At 36.8% G+C, this 26,793-nt stretch overlaps 1 protein-coding gene across 3 annotated transcripts in view; it reads right to left on the bottom strand.

Moving 5' to 3' along the window:
- Window positions 1-4,071: 4,071 nt before the first annotated feature.
- LOC131546925 (activin receptor type-1-like) overlaps window positions 4,072-26,793 on the bottom strand; it is an 89,378-nt gene continuing 66,656 nt past the window's right edge. For all 3 annotated transcript variants that reach the window (XM_058787060.1, XM_058787059.1, XM_058787061.1), the window contains 6 exons: window positions 24,509-24,608; window positions 24,165-24,311; window positions 23,740-24,015; window positions 21,574-21,771; window positions 6,885-7,015; window positions 4,072-4,844 (listed from right to left, as the gene is read on the bottom strand). In XM_058787060.1, coding sequence (XP_058643043.1) covers window positions 4,710-4,844; window positions 6,885-7,015; window positions 21,574-21,771; window positions 23,740-24,015; window positions 24,165-24,311; window positions 24,509-24,608 — 987 coding nt within the window. In that variant the 3' untranslated portion in view covers window positions 4,072-4,709. The remainder of the gene's footprint in view (window positions 4,845-6,884; window positions 7,016-21,573; window positions 21,772-23,739; window positions 24,016-24,164; window positions 24,312-24,508; window positions 24,609-26,793) is intronic.

The following is a 26,793-nucleotide window of genomic DNA, read 5'->3' as shown; positions in this document are numbered from 1 at the left end:
CCAAGTATGCAAATTTCAGACTTCGCGACTTCGACTTGGGAGTGTGAACTACCGGGGACGGGACGACGCAAGTCCGGTAATTCTGCAAAAAGCAGCATAATTGATAACATCAGTCAGCTCGCCTTGGCTACTGCAATTTTCCTCACTGTATTTAGACAAAATATGATATCAAACACCACTGCCTCTTTTTGTTTCCATTTAAACAAATTAATAGCCACAGAAATGTAGTTCAGGATAGGTAATGAATGAATGAATGAATGAATGGATGAGGCATTTATATAGCGCTTTATTGTGTATTGCAATACACCCAAAGCGCTTTACAATCATGTGTGGGGGTCTCCTCAACCACCACCAGTGTGCAGCATCCACTTGGATGATGCGACGGCAGCCACAGGACAACGGCGCCAGTGCGCTCACCACACACCAGCTACAGGTGGAGAGGAGAGAGTGTCGTAGAGCCAATCAAGTGGATGGGGATTATTGGGAAGCCATAATGTACATACTTTACAATGAAATGAAATATTATATCAAACAGTATTGCCTCTTTTCATTTTCATTTGAACATATTAATAGATTAATAGAATAATAGAATAAAGACCAAAGATTACCTATTAGATTTACCCAAAACCAATTATACCTTATGTTTAACCACTACAGAGACATCAGAGCCAGCGGCAAATGTCAGAAGGACTAGCTGAGTTGAAGCTGCTCTTGTCGGGAAACATGAGCACTGTACACCCGCTGATCGCATGCATCTCACATCTCCGAAATCAGCGACGCACATTTTCAAATAGGCACTGTCTTTATAAATAAACCGCAGATTTGAGTTTTAAACAACTACATTCTCGCCTGAAATACTTTTAAAACTACATTTCATGACACAATAACAGTAATATAAAAAAAATATATATGCAAATAAATGGTGGTTGAAATACAATGCTGGGTGAACTCAACCAATCAGCATGTTCAGCGCCAAAGTCCCACCCCCAAAAGTTCCGGACCTTTGAAAAAGTACTACCTCGCGAGCAGGGACTTTCTGAGGGGCACATTTTTACCCGGAACTTTATTTATATCTTGGTTCCTGCGGTGGAAACACACGGAGTACCGGCCCAAAGTCCCTAGTTTTTGGGGAAAGTTCCTGCGGTGGAAATGAGGCTATAGTTGGCTTATTGGTTCGGTGAGGGGGTGTTAGGGATTATTTGTTAAATATAACAAATAGTTGTGTGTCTGATAGGTCCAGATGCTACACAGAGAAAGAGGCAGACAGCACTGTGGCTCAAAACAAAACCACACTGAGCATGTAACTAAGTGGGGATGTAAAATATGTAGAAGAAATCATGGAAAAGGGGATATGTGTAAAGCAAAAATAGTGTGGAGTGCTGAAAATGCAGGAAAAGGGTCACTTTGCTGCAGTTAGAACCCACATCCATGCCAACAAACCACAGGAATGCAGCAACATAACACTTCCTTAGTTTGTTAACTCACATTGATGCCAATAGTGGAGGATGAGTAGTCACAATCTAGATTCAAGGAACAAACATAGACTTTAAAATTGATTCAGACGCTGACATAAGACTAATTTCTGAGAACCTCTGTTTTGAAGTACAAGAGCGCAGGGGTACTTTGCACTGGACAATTCATAGTTAAGACTACTGAAATGCAGTACAGTTCTAAAGCATTTGTGATGACTGATTCCTATGTAAAAATCTTCTTGGATGTGATAAATCAAGTGCAATGGGTGTGATTAAGATGCTAAAGGGCTCCAACCTATTTGCTTTAGTGAACAAGGATTAGTAAAGTGAAAACTTGAAAGAGGATGCAGCACTATAGTGTGCACACACTGCAAAATGGCTTTTCATAGCGATCCTGAAGATCAAGGATTGGAAATGGAAAAGAATGATCTAACACTACGGTCATTCCTTATTCAAATTTGAGACTGGAGTACTCAGAAGAAATCAGCGACATTTAATGCCCAAAGTCAGTGACAATGAACCCGCACCTACTTCAGTTCAACAGACATTGGTACAAAAGGGAACCTGCAGTTATGTCCCCGACATTCATGTCTGAAGAACTACCTGTAATAGGTCTACCTGAGTCTAGACTGAATTCAAGTCAAACTATTATAATTTATTTATCATCATTTAATAAAAAAGGGGTGAAAACCACATCACAACCTCACAGAGATACAAAACACACATAAATGCACTGTATAAAGATTTGTGTAAGAAAAGTCGGTAGCACTTTATTTTACAGTATGTGTACTTCCCTGGTACATACATGATAAATATCTTGTACCTACAGGCAAATGAGTGGTAACACAAGGTACGTACCTGAAGTGTACGTACATGGTAACTAATAGCACATTTTTCCGTAGGTGCTACATTAGTATGTACAGTAATGTCTTATTAGTTACCATATACGGATACTGTAAGGAAGGACGTGCCTGTTTGTACCCACTTGTCCATAAGTACTACATATTTACCATGTATATACATTAGAAAGTACAGTAAAGTATCTAATTAGTTACCATGTATGGGCACTACCTGTAAGTGACCGTTATTACCCACACTTGTCTGTTTGTACAAACTAATTACCATGCATGTACGACTGTGAAGTTCAGCCGTGTTTCTTATTTGTTACCATGTACGTACACTTCAGGTAAATACCTTGTGTTACCACTCTTTGGCTGTAGGTACAAGATATTTACCATGTATGTACCAGGGAAGTACACGTACTGTAAAATAAACTGCTACCAAAGTCTGTATGTTTCATGCTTCTATATGTAATTTCAGATGTGGAGATATAAATTTGAAAATCTCTTTAAGATCCGCTGAACCTATGTCTTGCCATAACATCACATTAAAAAGTAAAGTAATGGACACTGCATATGGTGAAGATGATTGTTCTGCATCATGATAACTCAGGCTATCACCTTTTGTCCGTAATTGCTCTTGGTGCCCTTGCCCTATTCTTTGAAATTGCAGCCATTGTTAGTGATCAGAAACACCTGAGATGTGAAATTCTCTATATCTTTATGGTATTGAAGTATCATAATGGTATGTTTATGCTGATTGGATTAGAGCAGGCAAAACAAATACAAGCAGATGTTGATTAGTGCACCATATTTTCATGTTATTTTAGCCTGCAAAATGATTTAATCATATTTGTACACATGTAATATATTTGTACAGATTTTAAAAAGTAATACTGCAGCCCAAAGATACTTCACAGATTTTGTCATATTACTATTTGTCATATTTCTGAGGCCAACATATAAGAAAGAAACTTACTGACTTACAGTAAATGCGTATTTACATTTACACTTTTACTGCTGACCTGTCAGTTCACAGTACGATACTATGACCTTGACTCACAACAGTCACATCCATGTGCTCAGCATCCTTTACCAAAAATACAGCCCAATCTAAAATCACAAACTTACTGTTTCCCTTTTTGGCTTGAATTTGACTCGCCATTGCTAAACCATTTGAGATATCAAAATACAGCATGCACAGGCCCAGCCGGTTTGCTTTTTGAGCACATTAAAGACCCCACGTACTTGTTTTCTTGTTTTGATCATTTAATAAGTTTAAATAAAGACCAGAAAATGTTTTAAAAACTACATGTATTGACACTTTTAAAACTGGTTTAAAGACGTCTTTATTCTCTTGCAGCCATTAATAGTTCACTGCCAAGACATGCAAGACAAGCTATACCCTCCATATGTCCAGCAATTATGTAAATGAGGTAAACAATATCTAAATTTATTTACCCAAAATGTAATGTTTAACTGGGCTAATGATGTTTAACTGAGTGCAACCCTGTTTCACCTTTTCCACCTATTTAAAAAAGTGATACCCAACAAGTACTATTTGGAGCCTTTCTACACATGAAGTATATTTATATACATGATCAATAACTATAAACAAACACACATTTGGCACCAAACTAGTAGTAACAACTTAATCTAGGCTAAATCTGTAACTGTTGAAAAACTGTGTGAATTTGTGTGAATTATTTGATAAACAAAAACACTTTGCAGATATATGTTTCTTGGATTAAGGATCTTGTAGGTTTATTTAAGTTGTTTTATTTTTTCAGCATCTGTATTTACAAACAATGTGAAACAGAAAGTGTATCAAGATAGAGACTGAGGTGCAACCTTAAAACTCATCATTTGTTCATGACAGATTGATTGAGTATTATGTTTATTGTCTACTTGCACTATAAATGACAATGATAAAGAGCCAGAAGAAAAAAAAGAAAGAAAAAAAAGCAATTTCTCTTTTCTTTGGGTTGCAATTGAATCATTTGTAGGGTTGTAGTAGTGTTGCTTTATTATGATCTAGAACTGTCTGATTTGTAAGTTTGTAAGGTTACTTTTTTATTATTATTTTTTTTTAAGTACACTATCATTAAAGCAGTTTCTTCGAATGCCCAGCTGTTGTAATGTGACAGAACAAGATGTTTCAAAAATCCTTTGTGCTAAAAGAAATAACTCCCATATGAAAAGCAGTCTGCAGTCTTTCAAATGCCCACTACAACCTCTTTGGATGCCAAAATATGCCCCACTTTAAATTCAAAATAAATATGATGTGCCTCTATAAGAGCACTAAGCCCAGATGATCAATTTTTCCGGTTTGTTCACCAGATGAGACATCCACTGGGCACAATAAAAAGGCCTTTAAGGTCTTCCATAAGGAAGTAGTTCATATGTCCGCTTTGATTTTGTCCAAAGAATTATCCATTTTTGTCAGAGTCTTTTTGATGCGTAATGCTGTAAGTCTGGCTGATGGGTTCTGGTACCAGCATTCCTTCATGAGTTTAACGATTGTTGTTAAAGTCTGAAAAATAAAAACAAAACAAGAGACTAAATCAGGCGAAGGGAGGGTTAAAAACACAAAACAGTGGAGTTTTTGCTAAATAATATTTATACTGCAGTGGCTATTAGAGAGCAATCCTTTTCTTCTTTACACGAGGTCACACATGTTCATATAATAGATTAAATTGCGATGTGAGCTTTAGCATTTCAGAATCTAAATCGAAATTTAGAGTAGAAACTTAACAGTAACAGTATAGGAATAACAGAAATGGTTTTTAATTTAGTTTTACTTTATAAATGTATTTGTTATATTTAAATTATGACGTGTTTAAATTTGTTGCAATGAATAAACTTCTCTTTTGGCTTGTGTCCATCAGGCCTTAAATAAAAAGAGAAAAGATTTTAAAAATGAAATACCTTTCATGTGCAAAATGTATAATTAAATTATCCAATAATAAAACTGCATGTTTATTAAATAAATCCCATTTTTCAGATTGAATTTCCAGCAAAATTCACTATTTTGTCTACATTTACAGGGACGTATTACTCATATTGTGGTTCAACATGTCATACCACCTAGGGGGGTGGGAGAAAAAAAATTCTCAGAAGCATCATGAATCTTTCTCCAGTGATTCTAGATCGATGCATAATAAATGCAGTATTGATTTATTATATATTTTTTTAATTTACTAAACATTTTTATTTTATTTTATTTAATATCTGCGGTAAGGACAGCCATCTGTTTGCTGTGAAGTCCACTCAAAAAATATCTAAACTCACTGACAGACAGACGGCTACTTCAAATAGCCATATGCACTGTGTATGTGCAGGCTCTGAAAGGCAGCTGTACAAGACTGAGAGTGCCTTTAAGGGACTGTAAACAGGTGACATTTAATGTGTCAAAATAGCTCTATGTAGCTTTGTGCAGATTTTCACTTAACAAACCATTAATCAGTGGACTGGAGTATTGTGGATTACTTGTGGATTATTGTGATGTTTTAAACCAGCTGTCTGAATTAATTCTGAAGGCACCCATTCACTGCAGAGGGCCCTCTGGTGAGCAAGTGTTGTAATGCTAAATTTCTCCAAATCTGTTCTGATGAAGAAACGAACTCATCTACAACTTGGATGCCCTGAGGGTGAGTACATTTTCAGCAAATTTTCATTTTTGAGTGAAATATTGTTTTGGGCGCAGCCATTAGACCTACCACTGTTTATTATGTATTTAAAATAATACATACATGGCAATAATGGTGAGAAAAAGAGAAAACACCTGTTGTCTGGAAACTTTTAAATCAGGGGTGCTCTACTCTGGACCTTGAGGCCCACTTTCCTGCAGACATTAGCTCCAACCTGGATTAAACACACCTACCTGCAACTTTGTAGTAATTCTGAAGAAATTCATTAGCTTGTTCAGGTGTGTTTGATTAGGGTTGGAGCTAAAACTCTGCAGGAAAGTGGATCTCGGGGTTCAAAGTTGAGGACCCCTGTTTTGAAGCACTCATATATACTTAAAAACATTCTTTGTCTGTTGATTGTAATGTGTTTCTTTGTTCTTTTTTTATCACTAGCTTTAGTTTAGTTTATTTTGAAGCTGTATTTAGTAATTATGTTACTTGACTACATACAACTGGTATTGAAATTGGCATCAACAATCATTGCATTTCATTGGAATTGGTAATGGTTACTAAAATCCTAATATTGTGACAATACTAATTCCTAGTTGGGAGGACAAGATCCATTGAGATTTGTTTTGTGATTGAATTTTTTTTTGTGAAGATTCATACTTTTAATTCCACCCACCCTTTAACACTCTGTCCAGATGTCATACAATAATGTAAAAAGCGATAAAACAATTTTGTCCTTTTAAGAGGTTTTTTTTTTTCCTAACCGACTATAACTATGACATTTCTATTCAATGTGTTCTGACTGATTACATTTTTACTTTCAATGGGGGAAGACACATTGCTTGCCACTTGATCTGGTTAGGACACGGTATTATGTTCTTCAAAGATCATGACTGATTAACTTGATTTGTAAAGGTATATGAGCTGGTACTGACCGGGTCTGAGAACCATCTGTTTGGGATGTTTGGTCTCTGTTGGTCTATGCAAATCACTTTCTTCATGTCCTCAAAGCTTGGGTCGCTCGGCACTACGTCATGGAAAGGGGGCTTGTAATCTTCAACAATACCTGCAAAGTCAGTGTAGACAAAACACATTTGGAATTCTCCCAGAAAAAAAAATGAAAATGAGCAGCCATTATTATCAGAAGTTATTACACTGGTTATCAAATTACACAGATAATCACTGAGCACCGATTGTGCCAACTGTAATGGGTCTGTCAGCACAAAATTCAGCTTCATCAAGAACGCCAGCAGTGCTGATTATATACAGAGTACTGAAGCTATTAGACCAAAGGGAGCAATAGGGACCCATTTTAGATGAGACACACAGAGGGCATCAGACAGGCCTCTGAAGACATTACTGTAATAACCCTTTCAATGTGAAGGGGGCAGAAGTCAAATAACATGTGCACCCACAATCATACATGGACCAAGTCAAACTAAAATGTACACAGTTTTTTCCCCAGCCATTGTAACCATAAAATCTCACATACTTTATACCTGCATACAAGCCATAACTGGAACTAACCATATTTAACAAAAACACTGGAGTCTCTACACTTTTTAATAATGTATTATTAATTTTTTAGTCAATTTATTTGCAATACTGGATTGATGTGGACATACTCATTTTAGGTAATATAATCAGATTACTTTTGGATTACTTTTGATTTAACTCGTTTATCACATTGATTTAAATCCCATTATCTTGTACCATAATGATGTAAAAAATGCAGAGTGAGAAAACTTGTTCCATTCATTGTAATTTAAAACATGAAGTGCATTAAACATTATATTACATCAAGGTTTCCCAAACTAGGGTTCGTAAAGGAACTGCAAGGGGTTTGTGAGTTCAATGAAAAGCTGACAATTAATTAAATCATAAAAAATGTAAATCATTTTAAAACAAACTCTCTGTCGAGGAAAGTCTCTTCACTTGGCGCCCATATTTGCAACGCCTCCTGGCAGTTCGTACAAGACATATCTTAATGAATGGTGGAATCCTGAAATCTCAAAAATTGCTCGCTGAACTCACACTCACAAACATGTCTTCTAATATCTTCAATTGTTGCGTATACCGAGCTGCAGCGGACTCATTGTCTCTTTAATACCACATGTTTTATATACATGTTGCTGCTAATGAGAAAACATACACTATATTGCCAAAAGTATTGGGTCACCCCCTTCTAATGAACAGGTTTGACTACTTTAGTAATTTCCATGAGTACAAATCTTAATGTTTAAGCATATAATGAGATTATAGGGAATTGTGTGCTTCTAATTTTAAAGCAACAGTTTGGACAGGACCCTTTTCTATTCTAACATGACAATGCCTCTGTGTATAAGGCAAGGTTCAAAAAGAAATGATTGATTTAGTCAGTGTGGAAGAACTTGACTGGTCTGCAGAAAGTCAAGTCCTAATCCAAGCTGAACACCTCTGGTGTGTGACTTTAAACGCAGATCTTGAGCCAAAAACTCTTTACCAAACACCAATGACTTGTACATATGGGTACAGTCATTTTAGACACTTCCAAAACTGTTGGAACACAGATGGAAATACAATTTTTAAATACATGAATTGTGTTTCCATCTTTGTTGCCACAGTTTTGGAAGTGCATTTTTCTGTTCTAAAGAAGGGGGTATCCCAATACGTTTGTCCATACAATATATGTACAAGTCATTGGTGTTATGTTATGATGGGAACATCCAAGGTAATGTTATTTAACTTTAAAGGTGCCATAGAATGGAAAACTGTATTTACCTTGACATAGTTGAATAATAAGAGTTCTGTACATGGAAATGACATACAGTGAGCCTCAAACACCATTGTTTCCTCTTTCTTATGTAAATCTTGTGAATAAAAAATTACATTGCAGTACATAATATTTCACTTACCACATAAACAGAGTAAGGAGAGATGACTGAGGATGATGGCGATTGGTTTACAGATCCTGAGCACCACTGACAAGCATCTGATCTTGTAAAATGTGTGGTAAGTACTGCCGCTCCATAGTATAAACAGAGTTCGTGCGATCGCGAATCTCGAAAGTGAAAGTAAAAAGCGATCATGCATTCCAAAGGAGTTTCAATGCACCGCAAATTAATAGCGGCTCCCTGATGCCCGCATTTTATTTACAGTATAATTACCCAATGATATAACTGCGAGAAAGTATTGAAATGTATATTTTCCCTGTTTCCTTCCTACTGTGTGAGCTACTAAAATGAGCCGCACTGTGAAACAGCCAATCAGAGCAGAGCTCAACATTATTATTCATGACCCTTCCAAATAAGGTAATAATAGACCAATTCATTTTAGGGACAAATGCTAGGGTTGTAAATGGACATGTAAAACCATTTCTGGAGAATTTGTGCCCTTACCTAAGCCACATACCTTCTATGTAGATATCAGAGAATCAAATATTGTATCAATGCATTCTATGGCACCTTTAAAACGAAAAGTTTAGGTGAATTCTTGTCTTTTCGTGTTTTTGAAAAAAACGAAAAATTTAAATGGTGCCGTTTTCTCATGTTTCCGTTTTCGATATTTAATCAAAAACGAATGAACGCAATGTACACGGACCCTCTTCTTAGCCACTGAAACAGCTTAAAGGTGTCATATGACGTTGCTAAAAAGAACATTATTTGGTGTATTTGGTGTAATGCAATGCGTTTATGCGGTTTAAGGAAAAAAAAAACACATTATTTTCCACATACTGTACATTATTGTTGCTCCTCTATGCCCCGCCTTTCTGAAACGCGCCGATTTTTACAGAGCTCATAGTTCTGAGAAGCGAGGCGTGCCCTGATTGGCCAGCTATCCAGTGCGTTGTGATTGGCCAAATACTTCAAGCGTGAGACGGAAATGTTACGCCCCTTGTGATGCCATGTCTCGGCGCGACGACACAAAAACAATAAAACCCATTACAAACGAGGCATTTGTTGCATCCAGTGGGGACATAATTACTGATTATAATGACTTATACTGTCTTTTTACGCGTTGCATCGCGCCACGTAAACATTATGTGTGCATTTGTGATCGGAGAAATGACAAACAATAAACACTACTCTACACAGCTCAAAACTCGCTTTTGAATAGTCAGTACTATTGGACCGTTTTCGGTTTCCGTTTGAGCAAACAATCTGAGCATTTGATTTGCCGTTTGCGATGTTGGTTTGAGCATTTGATTTATCATTTGCGATGTACGTTTGAGCATTTGATTTATAGTTTGAGCATTTGATTTATCATTTAATTATGACAGGTTTATACTGAGTTGATCATGAAAATTAAATATCAAATACAATTTGAGCATTTGATTTCTCATTTGAGAAGCCATTTTGATAGTTTGATTTATCATTTGATAATTTGAGCATTTGATTTATCATTTGAGTAGTTGTTTTGAGAGTTTGATTTATTATTTGATCTTTTCAGGCATTTGAATTTTCATTTTAATTTTGTTAGGAAAAAACTTCCATAGTGCTGCGTTGCCTGGTAACCAATTGTCCAATCGGTAAGCCCCGCCCCCCTTAGTTACTGTTGCTCCCTTGGACAAACAAACTGAGTTGCTCACTGTGTTTCAATGACAGCTACAGTATGAAAACCTTGTCCCACGATATTTTTGCACAATTTTGGACACAGAAGGCCACCAAATGGGAATTAAATATTCCATGGAGGGATTTATAAAATATTTAAAAATAAATACTCGAAGCGAGGGTTTACAGATCACAATGCAAGCGGGAGAAGTCTCATATTACGGTCGGTCATCACGACCGCGGATGACAACATGCAGGATCAACACTGTTCATGTATCGCAGGGAACGATTAAATTAATGCACATTTAATCAGTTTAATGTGGAGAGGCACTGAAATGTAGACCTTCGTTTATGTGTTTTTGACCTACACCTGTACAAGATGCGAGAACAGCCCGCTATTTAGGTTTGTACATGGACTCACTAACTTTAACGTTGGCTAGTTTTAGCCAGAGATACCTTGCTAAAGCACAAGATAACATTAACGTCAAAGTCTCTTTACGTTCTGCTTGAGCAGATGAAAGTTGTAACTTAATGAGTGTGTGTCAACCAGAAAATGAACGTTTTTGTCTTCATTTGTACTGGGGTGAATACTTAGGGACATTTTGCTCTGTTTTGTTTGGATTCAGGAAATGTAATAAAATAAATGATATCGCCCATCCTCTCAGGATACCTGGAATCCGTGTTACAAGTACACCCCAGGCACATCGTTTTTCCATTTTTGAAGCATAAACCCCACAAAACCGATGCGAGCTTCGGATCTTCAATGTTTCTCTATGGCACTGAAACCTAAAGATGTCCGAGTTCCGCTCCCCGTGCAACTGATACTCGACTGCCATTGGCTAGTCTGCGTTCGAGGGGAGGGGCTTACCGATAGATCAATTGACCATATGCACAGAGCGCTCTTTAGAACTTCCGCATAGTTTTAGTTTAGTTTATTTTTGCACAAGAGTAAAATAGATACAAAATAATAATAATACAATCCATATACTGTGCAAGGAGAGGCAGAAAACCCAACGGGCTTATTTAGAGCCTCCACCTAAACAATGAAAATAAATAAATAAATAAAAAACTCATAAAACTAAAATAAAATGTTTGATTACAATAACAAATATATAAATACAAATGACTACAAATTAATTACAATATATGTCGAAAAAATAAAACCCAGAAATAATATACTCAAAAAACAAACCATATATGGTACATAAAATAAAAAAAGAAATAAAAAAAGACAAGATAGATTATTGCAGAGCAGCATTTAAAACCCTTGTGCGGTCTTTGGTCATTTCTGACCGGAGAATTTTACATTTTGAATTTTTAAAAATTGTAGCTTCACCAGAATGGTACGAAACTCTGTGACTTTTATGGCACTTGGTATGTGAACACACAAAAAAACTGAGGGCATGATTCGAAAAAGCAAACGTATGGAACAAAACAAAACAACCCCTTACCTCCCTCCCCACCCTAGGGACTTAAATCATGCCACACTAATGGTGCGGTCAACACCGCATGATTACTCAGCATTATCAAGAGATATGAGAAGAGGAGACCAAATCTGATTAAAGTTATCCAATCTGTTTACCAACAGGAATCTAATTTTTTCCAGATGTAGTACCTTAATCATTTCTTCCAACCAAAGTTTAGCTGATGGGGTTTTTGTCGTTTTCCAAAACCTTTGAATAAGTTTCTTTGCCACAATGAGTCCATAGGACAGCAATTGTTGCTGAGATTTTTTAAGTGACATGATCTTATCAGAAATTCCAAATATCACAAGAAGTGGGTCAGGCTCTAATACACAGTGTAAAATATCTGACAGAGTTTTAAATACTTCAGTCCAGAATGAAATTAATTTAGAACAAAGAACATAACTATGCAAGGGAGTGGCTACATCAGTCTGACATTTGTCACAAAATGGGGAGATATCTGGAAAAAGTCTATGTAATTTTGTTTTAGTATAATGGAGTCGATGGATAATCTTAAATTGAATAAGGCAATGCCTAGAGTTGACCGAGCATGTATGAATATTCTCTAGTGCAGGGCTCCTCAAATCTGGACCTCGAGATCCACTTTCCTGCAGAGTTTAGCTGTAACCCTAATCAAAGACACCTGAACATGCTAATCAATGTCTTGAGGATCATTAGAAAATCACAGACAGGTGAGTTTGATTAGGGTTGGAGCTAAACTCTGCAGTGGATTGGACCTCCAGGGTAAGATTTGAGGAACCCTGCTCTAGTGCATCAGCCCAGGATTCTGAAAATATATCCTCCCCCAATTCTTGCTCCCACTGCAATTTTAAACTCTCTGTAGAAGGTAAATTCTTTGACAATTCTTTGTTCAATAAAGATATCAGATGACTGACCCCACCTCCAAGCCCCAAAAGATCATCCAAACTAGCAGGAGTAGCCTCGTTAAGACAGGGTATGTGCTTTCTTACATAATCCCTAATCTGCAAATATCTAAAAAGTTACTTGCCTGCAAACCATATTTATCCTGCAGCTGTCTAAAGGTGGCAAAGGTGCCATTTATGAATAGGTTTCCAATAGTCTGAAGACCCAAGTCCCTCCATTTTGTAAAAGCAGCATCCATAGTAGAAGGGGTAAATGATAGGGTTCCTGCTGATTGGTAACAGGAAAGACAATGGCTTTATTGCAAATTTTGATTTGATCTGCTTCCAAATACGAATTGTACTATGAATTATACAGTTATGTTTATATACTGACTTGTCTATCTTTATAGGGGACAGTATGACTGCACCAATATTGTATGGTCTACATGCCTCTCTTTCCATTTGGATCCAAATTGAGAGTGCTACAGTATGATCTAGCCACATTATAATAGTATGAAGAGCACAAGCATAGTAGTAAAGGGCAAAATTTGGAAGTGCCATTCCACCAGCAGCTTTCGGTTTACAAAGGTGTGCTTTACTTATTCTATGGGCTTTGTAATCCCACAAAAAGGGTATAATAATGGAGTCTAGTTGTTTGAAAAAAATCTTCGGTAAAAATATTGGGATATTTTGAAAAAGATAAAGAATTTGTGGGAGAAAGATCATTTTAATAATATTAACCCTTCCTATTAAAGAAATGGGCAGGGATCTCCAGAACTGAATATTATTTTGCAGTTTAGTCACTAAAGGGGGGAAATTAGCTTTAAATAATGAATGAAAATCTTTTGTGACCTCAATTCCCAAATATGTGAGTTTATATTGCATTATTTTAAATGGGAAGGTTTGGAGAACAGAAATATCTCTGACCTTTATAGGCATTAATTCACTCTTAGACCAGTTGACCCTGTAACCTGAAAATGTACCGTAATGACAAACCGTTTCTAAAATTGTTGAAATAGTAGACTGAGGTTTAGTGATATATAACAGGATATCATCAGCATATAATGATATTTTGCTTACTGTATTATTTGTGCTATATCTATGTATGTTGGGGTTAGCGTGAATAGACTGTGCAAGGGGCTCAAGGGCCAAGGTGAAGAGTAGAGGGGATAATGAGCAGCCCTGTCTAGAACCTCTATATAGACTGAAAGGAGGAGAAATAATTCTATTACTAAGAATCCTTGCACATGGCTTATGATAAAGAGTTCTTATCCACCTTTCAAAATTATCACCAATTTCAAATTTTCTTAGAGCTGCGAAAAGATAGGACCATTCTAATTGGTCAAAAGCTTTCTCTGCGTCAAGAGAAACAATGACCAGATCATCTATGTGTGTATTTTGAGAGTAAATTATATTAAAAAGACGTCTGAGATTCGAAGACGATTGCCTATTAGGAATAAACCCTGTCTGATCGGGATGAATAAGTTTGTCCATTACAGAACTAAGTCTAATGGATAAAGCCTTAGCCAGGATTTTTTGGTCACATGGCAAAAGTGATATTGGCCTATAGCTACTTACTTCTACTGGAGCCTTCCCTTTCTTGGGCAAGACTGTTATGATGGCTTCATTTAAAGTAGGAGGTAACCTGCCAACATTATATGCTTGAGTGTACATTTTGAATAGATGAGGTGAGAGTAGATCGCCAAATTCTTTATAAAACTCACTGGGATAGCCGTCTGGGCCAGGGGCTTTCCCACATTTCATTGTCTTGATAGTATCTAATATTTCTGAAACCGAGAGCTCAGCATTGAGGGCATTACGATCTTGGACTAAGGTGGGAAGGTCACAACTGTCTAAGAAATCTTTGACAACTAGATCATCATTTGAGGACCTATAAGAGTATAATTCTTCGTAAAATTGTTTGAATCTCTCATTGATTTCATTATGTGATGTTAAAATGTCACCATTTTCTGACTTAACTTTACTTATGGTTCGATCACTTTCTATTTTCCTAATTTGTCTTGCCAGTAACTTATGGGGTTTGTCACCAAATTCAAAACATTTTTGTTGTGTGTATAGGAATCCTCTGATGATATGATCTGAAAGTATCTGATTATATTTAAATCTTAAAGAAAGTATTTTCTTATAAGTCTCTATGGATGGACGTACAGCGTTTTCTTTGTCTAAACAATTTATTTGTTGTTCCAGCTCTACCAATTTAGCCCTTTTTCTTGGGGTAAGAAATAATACAACCCCTGATATAAGCTTTCATAGTCTCCCAAAGTATTGCGGGGGATGTTTCAGGGCGATCATTCGTCTCAAAGAAAAAGGAGATTTGTTCTTTTATAAAATCACAAAACTTTGGTTGCTTTAGGAGCTGTGGGTCAAGTCTCCATATCCTATCACAATGAGGCATGCTAGAAACGTTTAAAGAAAATGAGAGAGGAGCATGATCTGAGATCACTGTCATGATACACGACTTTACTAGTGAGGGGCATCAATTTAGCATCTACCAAGAAGTAATCTATTCGTGTATATACATTATGAACATTAGAATGAAAAGAGTATGCTCTGTCCTGTGGATTAAAAATTCTCCAAATATAAAACAGATTAGGAGTTATTACAATATTCTTTCAAAAAGATACTGGAATTTGAAGAAGAAGCTCTGCGAGAAGATGAACGATCTAAATATGGATCCAAAACTAAATTCAGATCACCCCCAACAAGTAAATTAGTGAGCAAAATATCAGGGATCTGAGCAAGAACATGCTTATAAAATGAGGGCGAGTCCGTATTAGGTCCATAAATATTTAACAATGTTATGGGTAGTGCGTACAGTTCTCCAACTATTATTAAGTATCTGCCCTCTTTATCCGCAATAGTTGACTTATGGATAAACGGTGTGCCTTTTCTGAAGAGAATGGCCACTCCTCTTGACCTAACTGTACATGTAGCATGGTACATTTGACCAATCCACCTACACCTTAACTTAATATATTCATTTTTATTTAGGTGTGTTTCTTGAAGAAATATTATATCACTTGATAGTGATTTTAAATGTGCCAGCACCTTACCCCTTTTGACTGGTTGATTCAGTCCTTTAACATTCCAAGTGACCACAGTAAATTGTCTCCCCTTCTCAGATTGCATTATGTTATTCTGCTGCAGTATAGCGCAGGAACATACCAAGCTACTGCATATACCATTGTGTGAAATAATTGAATACACAGAAAATATAAAAGTCCCGACATTACCCACCCCTTAACATGCCCAATGTCTTGCCTATACTGAGAAGCCTTCAGAGTAGGGCGCGACCCCACTAAGGAAGTAACAAGAAAAACAGGCAAAAACAAAAACAAAACAATTAGCAGACATGAACAATCACTACTTCCCTTATTGAACACTTCTAACAGTAGAAGCCTAAAACTGCCCCACAAATAACATATATTCTGAAATCCAGAATTAACATTTTGAGAACTTGAACTTATTAGAAATATGCAGAATATCAGTGACAGTACAAAAATAAAACACTGGAGTGAACAGCCACCACAGACTGTTAAAGAACCTAGGATGTAATCTCTGTGAGGAAGCACATACCCAGAGCGCCGTTGTTAATATCAACCACTACCGTCAGCATCCTTTTGGCCAGTGCCAAAGTGCAGCTCGGCAAACTCTTCGGCTTTTCTCGCATCAGTGAACACCGTCTCTGTGCCATTGAAAGTTACGCTGGGAATAATGTTCCATACCGCACCCCTGGCTTGTCACAGAGTAATTATCTTGCTCTATAGAACGCCGATCGGCGCTTTGCTACTTCAGGAGTAAAATCCGGAAATATGCGGATCTTTTGGCCACTGTAGATTAGGTCCCGTCGTTCTGCAGCTTTCCTGAGGATGGTTGTCACATCCCGAAAGTAGTGGAGTCGCACTATGATTGAGCGCGGCGGGTCGGTGTCATTCGGGTGCGTACGCAACGCCCTGTGTGCACGATCTACAAGCGGGTTTTCATCCATGGACAGCACCTCTTTCAGAAGCTCAGAAACAAATGTATTCATCTCCTTGCCCCGCTCGGTCCCCTCTTTTAGTCTGGCAATCCGCACATTTTGTCTTCTAGATCGTCCCTCCAGATCCATGCAGTTATCTGTCAGCACGTTCACTTCTGAGCATAGGCGTTTCACCTCTGACTGAAGCTTGGATATAGCGTCAGATGAATCTGTGGTCGACTGTTCAAGATCGGTGAGGGTAGAGCCTTGTTGCGCTGTCGTAGCTTGCAAGGCCTGAATAGCCGCCTGGGTTTCTGATTTAAGAGCGGAGATTTCCCCTCTAACAGTAGAAGCCATTTCTTCAATCCGAGTGTCGATTGTCTGGCATATTTCTACCTTGGTAGCTCGTAGATCGGAACGTAACGAATAGTAGCATCTGTTGATCGTTGCAAAACCCCCTCCAGTGGCCCAGCGTCCTCAGGAGAGCTCGGTGAAATGGGGCCTGTTTCGCACTGCTTTTTTCCCCTTGAGGTTTGTTGCTTCGAACTCGATTTCATCTTGTCACCGATAAGTATTTAGGAAACTTTTAACTATAATTTTAATGAAACTTTATGCAGATATAGTCCTTCAAAATGTCAATTTATCTTTGATTTTTGCGGGAGCTGTGAAGGAGTGCGACCTATCGATCCATGGCTCGCTAGCGCCCCCCAGAACATTTGTGTGTGTACAATCTACAAATCCCCAACAATGCAAAAAAAAAAAAAATGCACAGCAAAGAAGGGGTGAAACTCTAAAACACCTAGAGTGCAAAATCAACACATCCACTCACACACGTGTACACACACACACACACACACACACACACACACACACACCCCAATGAACTGGTGTGCATGTAACACAGCAAATATGTAAAATAAAATCAATAATTTAACTACAATGCAGTTAAAAAGTGGACAGCAAGGAATGCGTTATACTCTAAAACATCAAGAGTGTAAAACAGATACATCCACTCACACACACTCACAGACACACACATACACAATTATACACACTCAAATGAATTGGTATGGATGTAACCAGGGGTTAAATTGGGATTTGTTATGTGGGGGGGCTCTATGGTATCGAGCTTATATATATATATATTAGTGCTATCAATCGATTAAAAAATTTAAAATCGCGTTAATCACAGTCATGGACTGTGATTAATCATGATTAATCACAAATTTTAAATACTAGGATTTATCTGTAAATGTGTTGAAATAAAGAAATGCATGACAAACTAGTTTAAGGAAACAGAACCTTTCACACTTCCGCCAGGTATGAGACATAATCCTTATTATTCTTTTGTTTTTATTCAGCCATTACCAGCCTTTATACTGGCAATAAAACGTTTACTATGCCACATCGCTTCAATCCCATACATTTACCCAACTATTATCAAAAGTATTTCTAAATAAATACAACAAAACATTTTCTTGCGACCTTATGTGAAGTATTATGACAAAATGCATTATGAAGAAGAATTGGACCTGTTCTGCAGCTACATTAGAGCTAATATTAGCATCATGCTTCATAAAACAATTTATTAGATTAATAGCACACTTTTACTCAGAACTCACTTCAAACCACCATCGAGTGTTTGTAATAACTTATTTTTACGATCACATGTTGAATTTGGTCGTTATGTTGTTAAAATATGCTATTTATAGCCTTTTATATCGCTGCACGAATTAGCATTTCAGATGTACACATTCATCGTGTGTTTATTATCTAATATAATCTGTAGTGGCTGTTGTCATGTTTATTTCTGCTGTGTAAAAGCCTTAACATGTGATCTGGCTGAAACTCACGTTGTTTGTGATGTTACAACCGCCTCTCCGTTCTGCCAGGTATACATTCCAAGTATAATACACATTAGTAAAATGATCTATTTCAATTTTTATTTGTCTATACACACTTTGGGCGGCCGTGGTACATTAAAAATGTAGCCTAAAAAACCGAAACCCACGGTTCTGTATTTTTTTCCCACGACTGTATTTTCAAAATAGCCCACTTGTGCCGCTGCCCTGGCAACACTGGGCAACTGTAGCCTCATCACACAATGATAGATAACCTTCCACGCTCTGATGACGGGAAGAAGTTGGGGTCAAACCTTATCAAACGATTAATCTGCGTTAAAAAAATATTAATGCGTTAAAATTTTTTGATTAATCGAATGCATTAACGTTGACACCCCTAATAAATATATATTTTTATTTATAAATATTTGATTTCTCCTGGAGAGACTGTTTTTTTTTACTATTTTTAAAAAAGAAAAAAATATTCTAGAACAAAAATATATTAGATTGATTTTACTGAAGAAAAAAAAAAACAATTTCAGGTGTCCGGTCACTTTTGACCGTGAAGACCATGAGTGTGACTCCCAAATAAGGAGTGCACAAGGGTTAAACGATCCTTTATACATATTTTATAACAAGCCAGCTCGTAAACGTCCAGTAAAGCTGATTTAATGTTGTGGTTTATATAGGTAGAGACTCTTGAGACCCTTACAGAAACCTCTCCTGCCTCGTTCTTGTCAGAAGTCGAGAAAAAATAATAATAATTGCAACATGGTAAATAATGATAGCATAACAATAACGATAGATGATGCCTTTAACATTAGGTAGCTAGAGATGTTATCTCCCCAATGACATCATAATGGTGTTATCGATAATCAATAACTTACCTTCATAGTCATGAACACATTTTAAACACTTATAATATTTGCCTTCTCAACTCTATGGCTGCGTAGTAAAATTCACTTTAAAGATAGACTTTTCATTAATGAAGATGACATGAAGAAAATGTGTCTCCTAGCGAAAAACAAAGACTTTTAAGATTAAAATGTTATTAAATTATCATTATAACCAGTAGATGACAGCAGAGGATCACTCATTAGCTCAGCTGCCATTTCAACTCCAAATTTATGTGCTTTTATTGTACTGAAGTATAAAGTATAGCAAGTGCAGGAATCACAAAGTCTCATGTCATTTTATAAATAAGTAAATATGCCCCAACATATGGCAAATATGCCAACAGCATATAAGGGAGAATTATTTAAACTAGTTAACTACAAATTAAATAAGTTCATTATTAATGGTATAACAATTAAATAATTCATTAAATATTAATGTATAATCATTAAATTAGTAACTACATTTTTAAATTTTTATCCTTAACTGTAAAAGCTGCTAAATATATTCTGTCAAAACAGACTTGTTATTGTTGTAGTTTTGCTACTCTAAATTTAGCTTGAATCACTTAATGCACAGCTATATTTTGACATCGGCTTGTCTTCCATTATCAAGGTCAATCATTTAGCAGATTTACCCACGTAATATTTAACACCCGCATGTCATTCCTGAAATGGTATATGTGGATGTTTGGTCCTCTTAGATAAACAGAAATTTTCTTCAAATTGTGAATGGATTTATACTAAACTAAGTAAAGAGCGCGCCTCTTACAGTACAGTACAATTGACTGGAAATGACTGAGCTGACTTATCTAAAACCAGGGATTAATCATGCATATGGTCAACTGACAGAGCATTATTGCTTTGAAATAAATTGGATACAATATTTTTCATACTTTTTCCCGGTTTTCCCTTAACTGAATTGGATGGGGGGGGGGTCTCTCTCTTTTTACATTACACACAAACTGAACTTTATTACATTTATCGCATGAAATGAACAGTATTATACACGTCAAAGGGAAATTACACTGATTTACGATATCAAATTCTACTTACTGTTTGATGTTTTATTGCTCTGTGTTGTGATGTGATTGTATTTGCTATTATTATTATTATTATTATTATTATTATTGTTACAGTAAAGTGTTATTTTTATATTCAACTTCTGGTCTCCTGGTATAAGCTTTATATCTTCCTCCCCAATTCTTTTCGAGTCTAGAACTGGTCCAGTGGATATTTCCATTGGAGGACGCAAGTGCTATGTGTTCTGTGTGTGTGTGTGTGTCATCAATCCATTATCAGTGCCTTAGAAATGTTTTGCACTGATGCTGTGTGCTGCACAAATCACCTCCCATGTTGTTTACAATGTTACTGCAGGTTGTGCAACATACAATTAACAATGTCTACATCAGAGTGAATTTAAGCAAACTGCAAGTACTATTTGTTAGTAAAACAAATACAGTGGAAATGTGCACCTTTATAATAATAATAATAAAAAAAAAATCATCCTATAGGATTAAAATCCCATTAAAATCCTATAGGAATGATCCTACAGGATATTTATGTATTGTCCTATAAGACTATTCCTATCGGAATCCTATAGGAGTGGTTCCAAAATATGATAGAAATTCCAATTAGAATCCTGTACAATTTTCCTATTGGAATCCTTTAGGATTTTTTGACAAGGGTATGATCTACTGTCATAGTTTGTGTATTGTTGTCCCAGCATTCTAGAAATTTCGCATGTCGCCGTCATGGCTAGTTAGGACAAAAACTCAGATTAACATGGAAAAGATAAGTTACCTTTTATCGCGTGTCGTGGCGTCGTGTCGCATGTAGCTAGGACATATACCTGTACTGTAGAGTTTGAGTGTTTAGGCCTTAAACTAATTTAACAGGATCGTTTTCACTAAGTGACACAGAGCACCATCTTTTCCTTCTTGCATCATGTGACTCTCCATTTTGAAGAAATTTAATCAAGTGCAACAGCAGAGATACATAACAAAAATAACGAATGACAGGAGTGATAGTGGACCAGGTGTGAGGATATACATACCATTACTAACCGTTCTTCTAGCAATTTCCCACAGCACAAGTCCAAAGGCCCAGATATCGACTCGTTTGTAAGACTCAAAGCAATCTGTCTGAATGGAGTCATCCAGAACCTCAGGGGCCATGTAGCGCTTGGTCCCAACTTTAGGATTATTTCCTATGTCCAGCTCATTTGTGTCCTGAAAATGCATCACGGAGAGACCTGAAGAAGATAAATGTGTGACCAAATGTATTATTATCATATAGTACAGGATCTATCAGTAGCTTTGCACAACACACATTAAGCCACGTAATACAGTCAATTAATAACCATTTCAGAGCAAGGCATACTCTTTTTCAAGGAATTCTGCACATGTCCCTGGATTAAAAACCTGTGTATTTGTACAGCGCTTTTTGTGTGCATTCTAAATTTAAAAGATCCTACGAAATGCTTTGACGAATCCAGCTTTCTTCCCTTTACTGATGTCCTTCCTACTGAAATAATTTTCAGATTTTATTTATGATTTGAGAAGGGGCTCTTGTTTTAGAAAGCATTTCATTGCACAAATATTTCCGTACACCGCTAAGAGCATCATCTAAGATGCTGAGATGTATCTGAGATGCATATGCTGAAAATCATATAATAGGAAAAGCACATTTCCTTTTTAAATGCAGTATTGCACCCTCTTGTGGGGATCTACAAAAATTTAATTTCATGAGACATTAAGTAAACTTCAAGAACTCAGAAAGGTCTAGAAACTGAAAATTATTTTTTGAGTATCAAGGGGGCAGTGCTAAGTGAAAACCTCTAGTCCCATGCAGACAACATGTTTTCAAATCAATGTTCTAAAAAAGAACAGGTTCATTTTGTTAATGTGCTTTATGTAGTCTCAAGTGCGCTACAAAAACACATCTCGTGTTCCACTTCCTGTGTACAGAAGAGTTTGTTAGCTGAAAGCAACCTAATGGGTTTTCGTTAGGGTTTTGGGGGAAACAACTGTGATCTCTTCTAATAACAGCCTGGTGTTACAGAAATGGACTCAGGAACTAAGTGAGTAAGTGAGTGAAGTGAATTTAATAAAGACACATAAATTAAAGTGTCCATCCTCCAAGAGCAAACAGCCCGCTTCTGCTTTCTACTTATTTGCGTATAAAGGGCAACATGTTCAGCGGGTAAATACTGAGGGAACAAACAAATGATTTCACTATTGAAATATGAACATCAAGTGAGCGATGGAAGTAGGCAACAAAATATTTAGAGATTTTAACGGTCATAAAAGTCCATTAATCTGTCCTCTATGATTTATGATTCACTGAGTGATAATAAATATACATAAATATAAAAATAATCAAGATTTGATGTGAACTTTTTTCTTTCTTTTTTTTTTTTTTTTCAAATAAAAATTTGAGGTTCGTTCAAGTGTAAAGATAAATGGTTCTTTTGGTTTGGAAAGGCTTTGAGTTGATTAATGGGTTTCGTGGGTAACTGAATATTTAGAAAATGGTTTCAGATTTGTTGACCACATGACAGTTGCTTATCACTTATGCTTGAACTAAATCAGTGTTGCAAGAAAGTAGTTCTAACACAAATGTATTTGAGATGAAAACCTGAGATAAACATGTGCATACTTTAACCATAATGTGTTATTATTTTGATTATACCTACAGTGATTATTGACAATTTAATGCAAATTTAAAAGTGCAATAAATTCAACTGTCTGCTGTCAGTTACAACACATAACCTTAGATCACGTTTTTTTTTTTTTTATGTTTGCTGACATTGTCCAAAATACACTTCACAGTAATATTTTAAATATTCTAATATGAAACAACAGCATGCATATAGTAACTGATTTTGCTTCATTCTGTCACCGGTGGAGTTTTGGTTCCTTGCCGCTGTCGCCTCTGGCTTGCTTAGTTGGGGACACTTAATTTCCAGCGATATCATCAACTTGATTGCACAGATACTATTTAAACTGAACTGAGCTGGACGATGACATCATTGAATTCAATAATGAAATGCCTTTAACTGAAAATTGGGTGTTTAATCTTGTCATTTTACATTATTGACATTATTGACTATATTCCTATTTTGACATTGGAAAGTTGCTTTGACACAATCTGTATTGTTAAAAGCGCTATATAAATAAAGGTGACTTGACTTGACTTGACAATCAGAAGCTATTCTTACCAAGGTCTGCAATGCAGCACTGGCCGTTTTTGTTCACTAAAATATTTTTGCTTTTTAGGTCTCTGTGAGCAATGGCTGGTTTGCCCTGTGTGCCAAAGATCTCCACGTGCAGATGGGCCAGGCCACTGGCAATGGAGAGTGCCATCCGCAAACAGGCAGAAGCATCCAGCATGCTGAGTTGCAGGTAATCGTAGAGAGAGCCCATCTCATGAAAATGTGTGATTAGCCACAACTGAGTGCTGGAGTTACGCGATGTCATATCGGATGCAATAAAGCCTGAGAAAAATACAAGGTAAACTTGATTTAAGGTGAAGAGCGAAACTAACATTTTATTGTTGTTTTATGTTACAAAACTGAGGTATCCTAAAGAAAGCATATATAATTTCTAGGGATTTTATAAAAGGTTTCATTATAAATTGATTTACCCAGAATGTTCTCGTGTCGAAGCAGGACAGTGTTGTAAATTTCTGTCTCTCTGAACCAGGATTTCTCATCTCGAGATGAGAATATTTTAACAGCCACGCTTTCTCCCTGCCACTGACCTCTCCAGACCTCTCCATACCGACCTTTACCTGACAGAAAACACACAAACACATTTGAGGACATACTCTCAAAAGTGAGGTTTTGTCAAATATATGTAACTATAGCATAGTAATTTGGTGTTTAAATCAGTTTAAAATGAGCTGCTAACCTGTACAACAAAATCTAAGAAACACTTTATGCACACATACATAAGAAAGAATGATGGAAAGATGGTGTGAGCACATACCAACACACTCGGTGAGAGTGATCTGTCTGGCTACTGTTCTCTGAACCAGGAAAGGTAGTCCAGAGCCACTACCAGATGTACAGGAATGATCCAACAGATCCTGAGAGAGAAAGACAAAAGAAAAAGAAATATACAGATGTACATTAACTCTAGTATAACTACATTTGTTCATTTGGACCCTGCAATACACACACTTATACACTAGAGAGCACTCAATGAACAGCCACATTCCAATATGAGGAAATGAGGAAAAAATGCACCAGAGGCCAAAACCACAAGAACCATGATAACCATATGTTTGCATCATGGAGAGATACTTTTAGAGAGCAGAACTGCAAAACACATGGAATAATTACTGCACAATCCTAAAAAAAATGTGGTAGCTTCAGAGCTAGCCACCCTTCAGATCCTTAGAATCACTGTCTGAACACATTAATCAACAATTTTAGTGTATCAGAGCAGTAACCTCCTAGGCCTCGGAGAACAGATTTTAAGTATAATAACGTTTCATTCCCAGCACTGGCACAGACTTTTAATTATTCTCAGGCAAACATTAGAACGCTGAATATTTGCTTTGGTTGCCAAGCACTCCACAGAGATCCTTGAAAATAGCATGAAAAAGATCCAACAACAGCAACTAAAGAGCCAGCTCAGCAAACACACATCACAATACTTACAAACTCACCAAAACCTCGCAACTTTTCTGCCAAAGTTTGTTTAGTCAAGTCAAGTCATCTTTATTTATATAGCGCTTTTAATAATACAGATTGTGTCAAAGCACTTAACAGTATCAAATTGGAGGATAGAGTGTCAGTAATGAATAATGATAAGATTAAACACTCAATTTTCTAAATTTTCAGTTAAAGGCATTTCATTATTGAATTCAGAGATGTCATTGTCTAGCTCAGTTTAGTTTAAATAGTATATGTGCAACCAAATCGACGATAATCGCTAGAAATTAAGTGTCCCCAACTGAGCAAGCCAGAGGCGACAGCAGCAAGGAACCAAAACTCCCTCTGTGACAGAATGGAGAAAAAAAACCTTGGGAGAAACCAGGCTCAGTCGGTGGGCCAGTTCTCCTCTGGCCAGACGAAACCTGCAGTTCAATTCCAACCGCAGCCATTTCAGATTGTGTAAAGGGCTTATCTGATTCCCGAGGTCTTGTCCCAATGGAGCATTTTAATTTATAATTTAATGTATTTGTTATATTTGTGTTTTATTCATTATTTGAAGTTTTTCCTTTATATGATTTATGCATTTGCTATAATTGTGATGTATAGTTTAATGCATTTATTGTTTCTCTGTGTATTTTTATCAACTGTTTAAACAGAGAAATGCTGGGGTTTCAGACGTGGTGTGTTTGTTAGTTTCATAAAACATTTTATCATGTCAGCATAAACAAAATCTTGTTGGTATTACAAACCATTCAAAACACAAAAAGTGGATTCCAGATGTTGTTGCTGTACAAACCCGATTCCAAAAAAGTTGGGACACTACAAATTGTGAATAAAAAAGGAATGCAATAATTTACAAATCTCATAAACTTATATTTTATTCACAATAGAATATAGATAACATATAGATATCTCTGTGCGTAAGGGTCAAGGCCCGGAAAACCATACTGGTGATCTTCGGGCCCTTAGACGGCACTGCATCACATACAGGAATGCTACTGTAATGGAAATCACAACATGGGCTCAGGAATACTTCCAGAAAACATTGTCGGTGAACACAATCCACCATGCCATTCGCCGTTGCCGGGTAAAAAACTCTATAGGTCAAAAAAGAAGCCATATCTAAACATTATCCAGAAGCGCAGGTGTTTTCTCTGGGCCAAGGCTCATTTAAAATGGACTGTGGCAAAGTGGAAAACTGTTCTGTGGTCAGACGAATCAAAATTTGAAGTTCTTTTTGGAAAACTAGGACGCCATGTCATCCGGACTAAAGAGGACAAGGACAACCCAAGTTGTTATCAGCGCTCAGTTCAGAAGCCTGCATCTCTGATGATATTGGGTTGCATGAGTGCGTGTGGCATGGGCAGCTTACACATCTGGAAAGGCACCATCAATGCTGAAAGGTATATCCAAGTTCTAGAACAACATATGCTTCCATCCAGACGTCGTCTCTTTCAGGGAAGACCTTGCATTTTCCAACATGACAATGCCAGACCACATACTGCATCAATTACAACATCATGGTTGCGTAGAAGAAGGATCCGGGTACTGAAATGGCCAGCCTGCAGTCCAGATCTTTCACCCATAGAAAACATTTGGCGCATCATAAAG

Source organism: Onychostoma macrolepis, chromosome 09 (genome assembly GCF_012432095.1).
Source record: "Onychostoma macrolepis isolate SWU-2019 chromosome 09, ASM1243209v1, whole genome shotgun sequence".
Lineage (NCBI taxonomy): Eukaryota > Metazoa > Chordata > Actinopteri > Cypriniformes > Cyprinidae > Onychostoma > Onychostoma macrolepis.
Note: the sequence above shows the minus strand (reverse complement) of the source record. Positions and strands in the feature narration are given on the sequence as shown.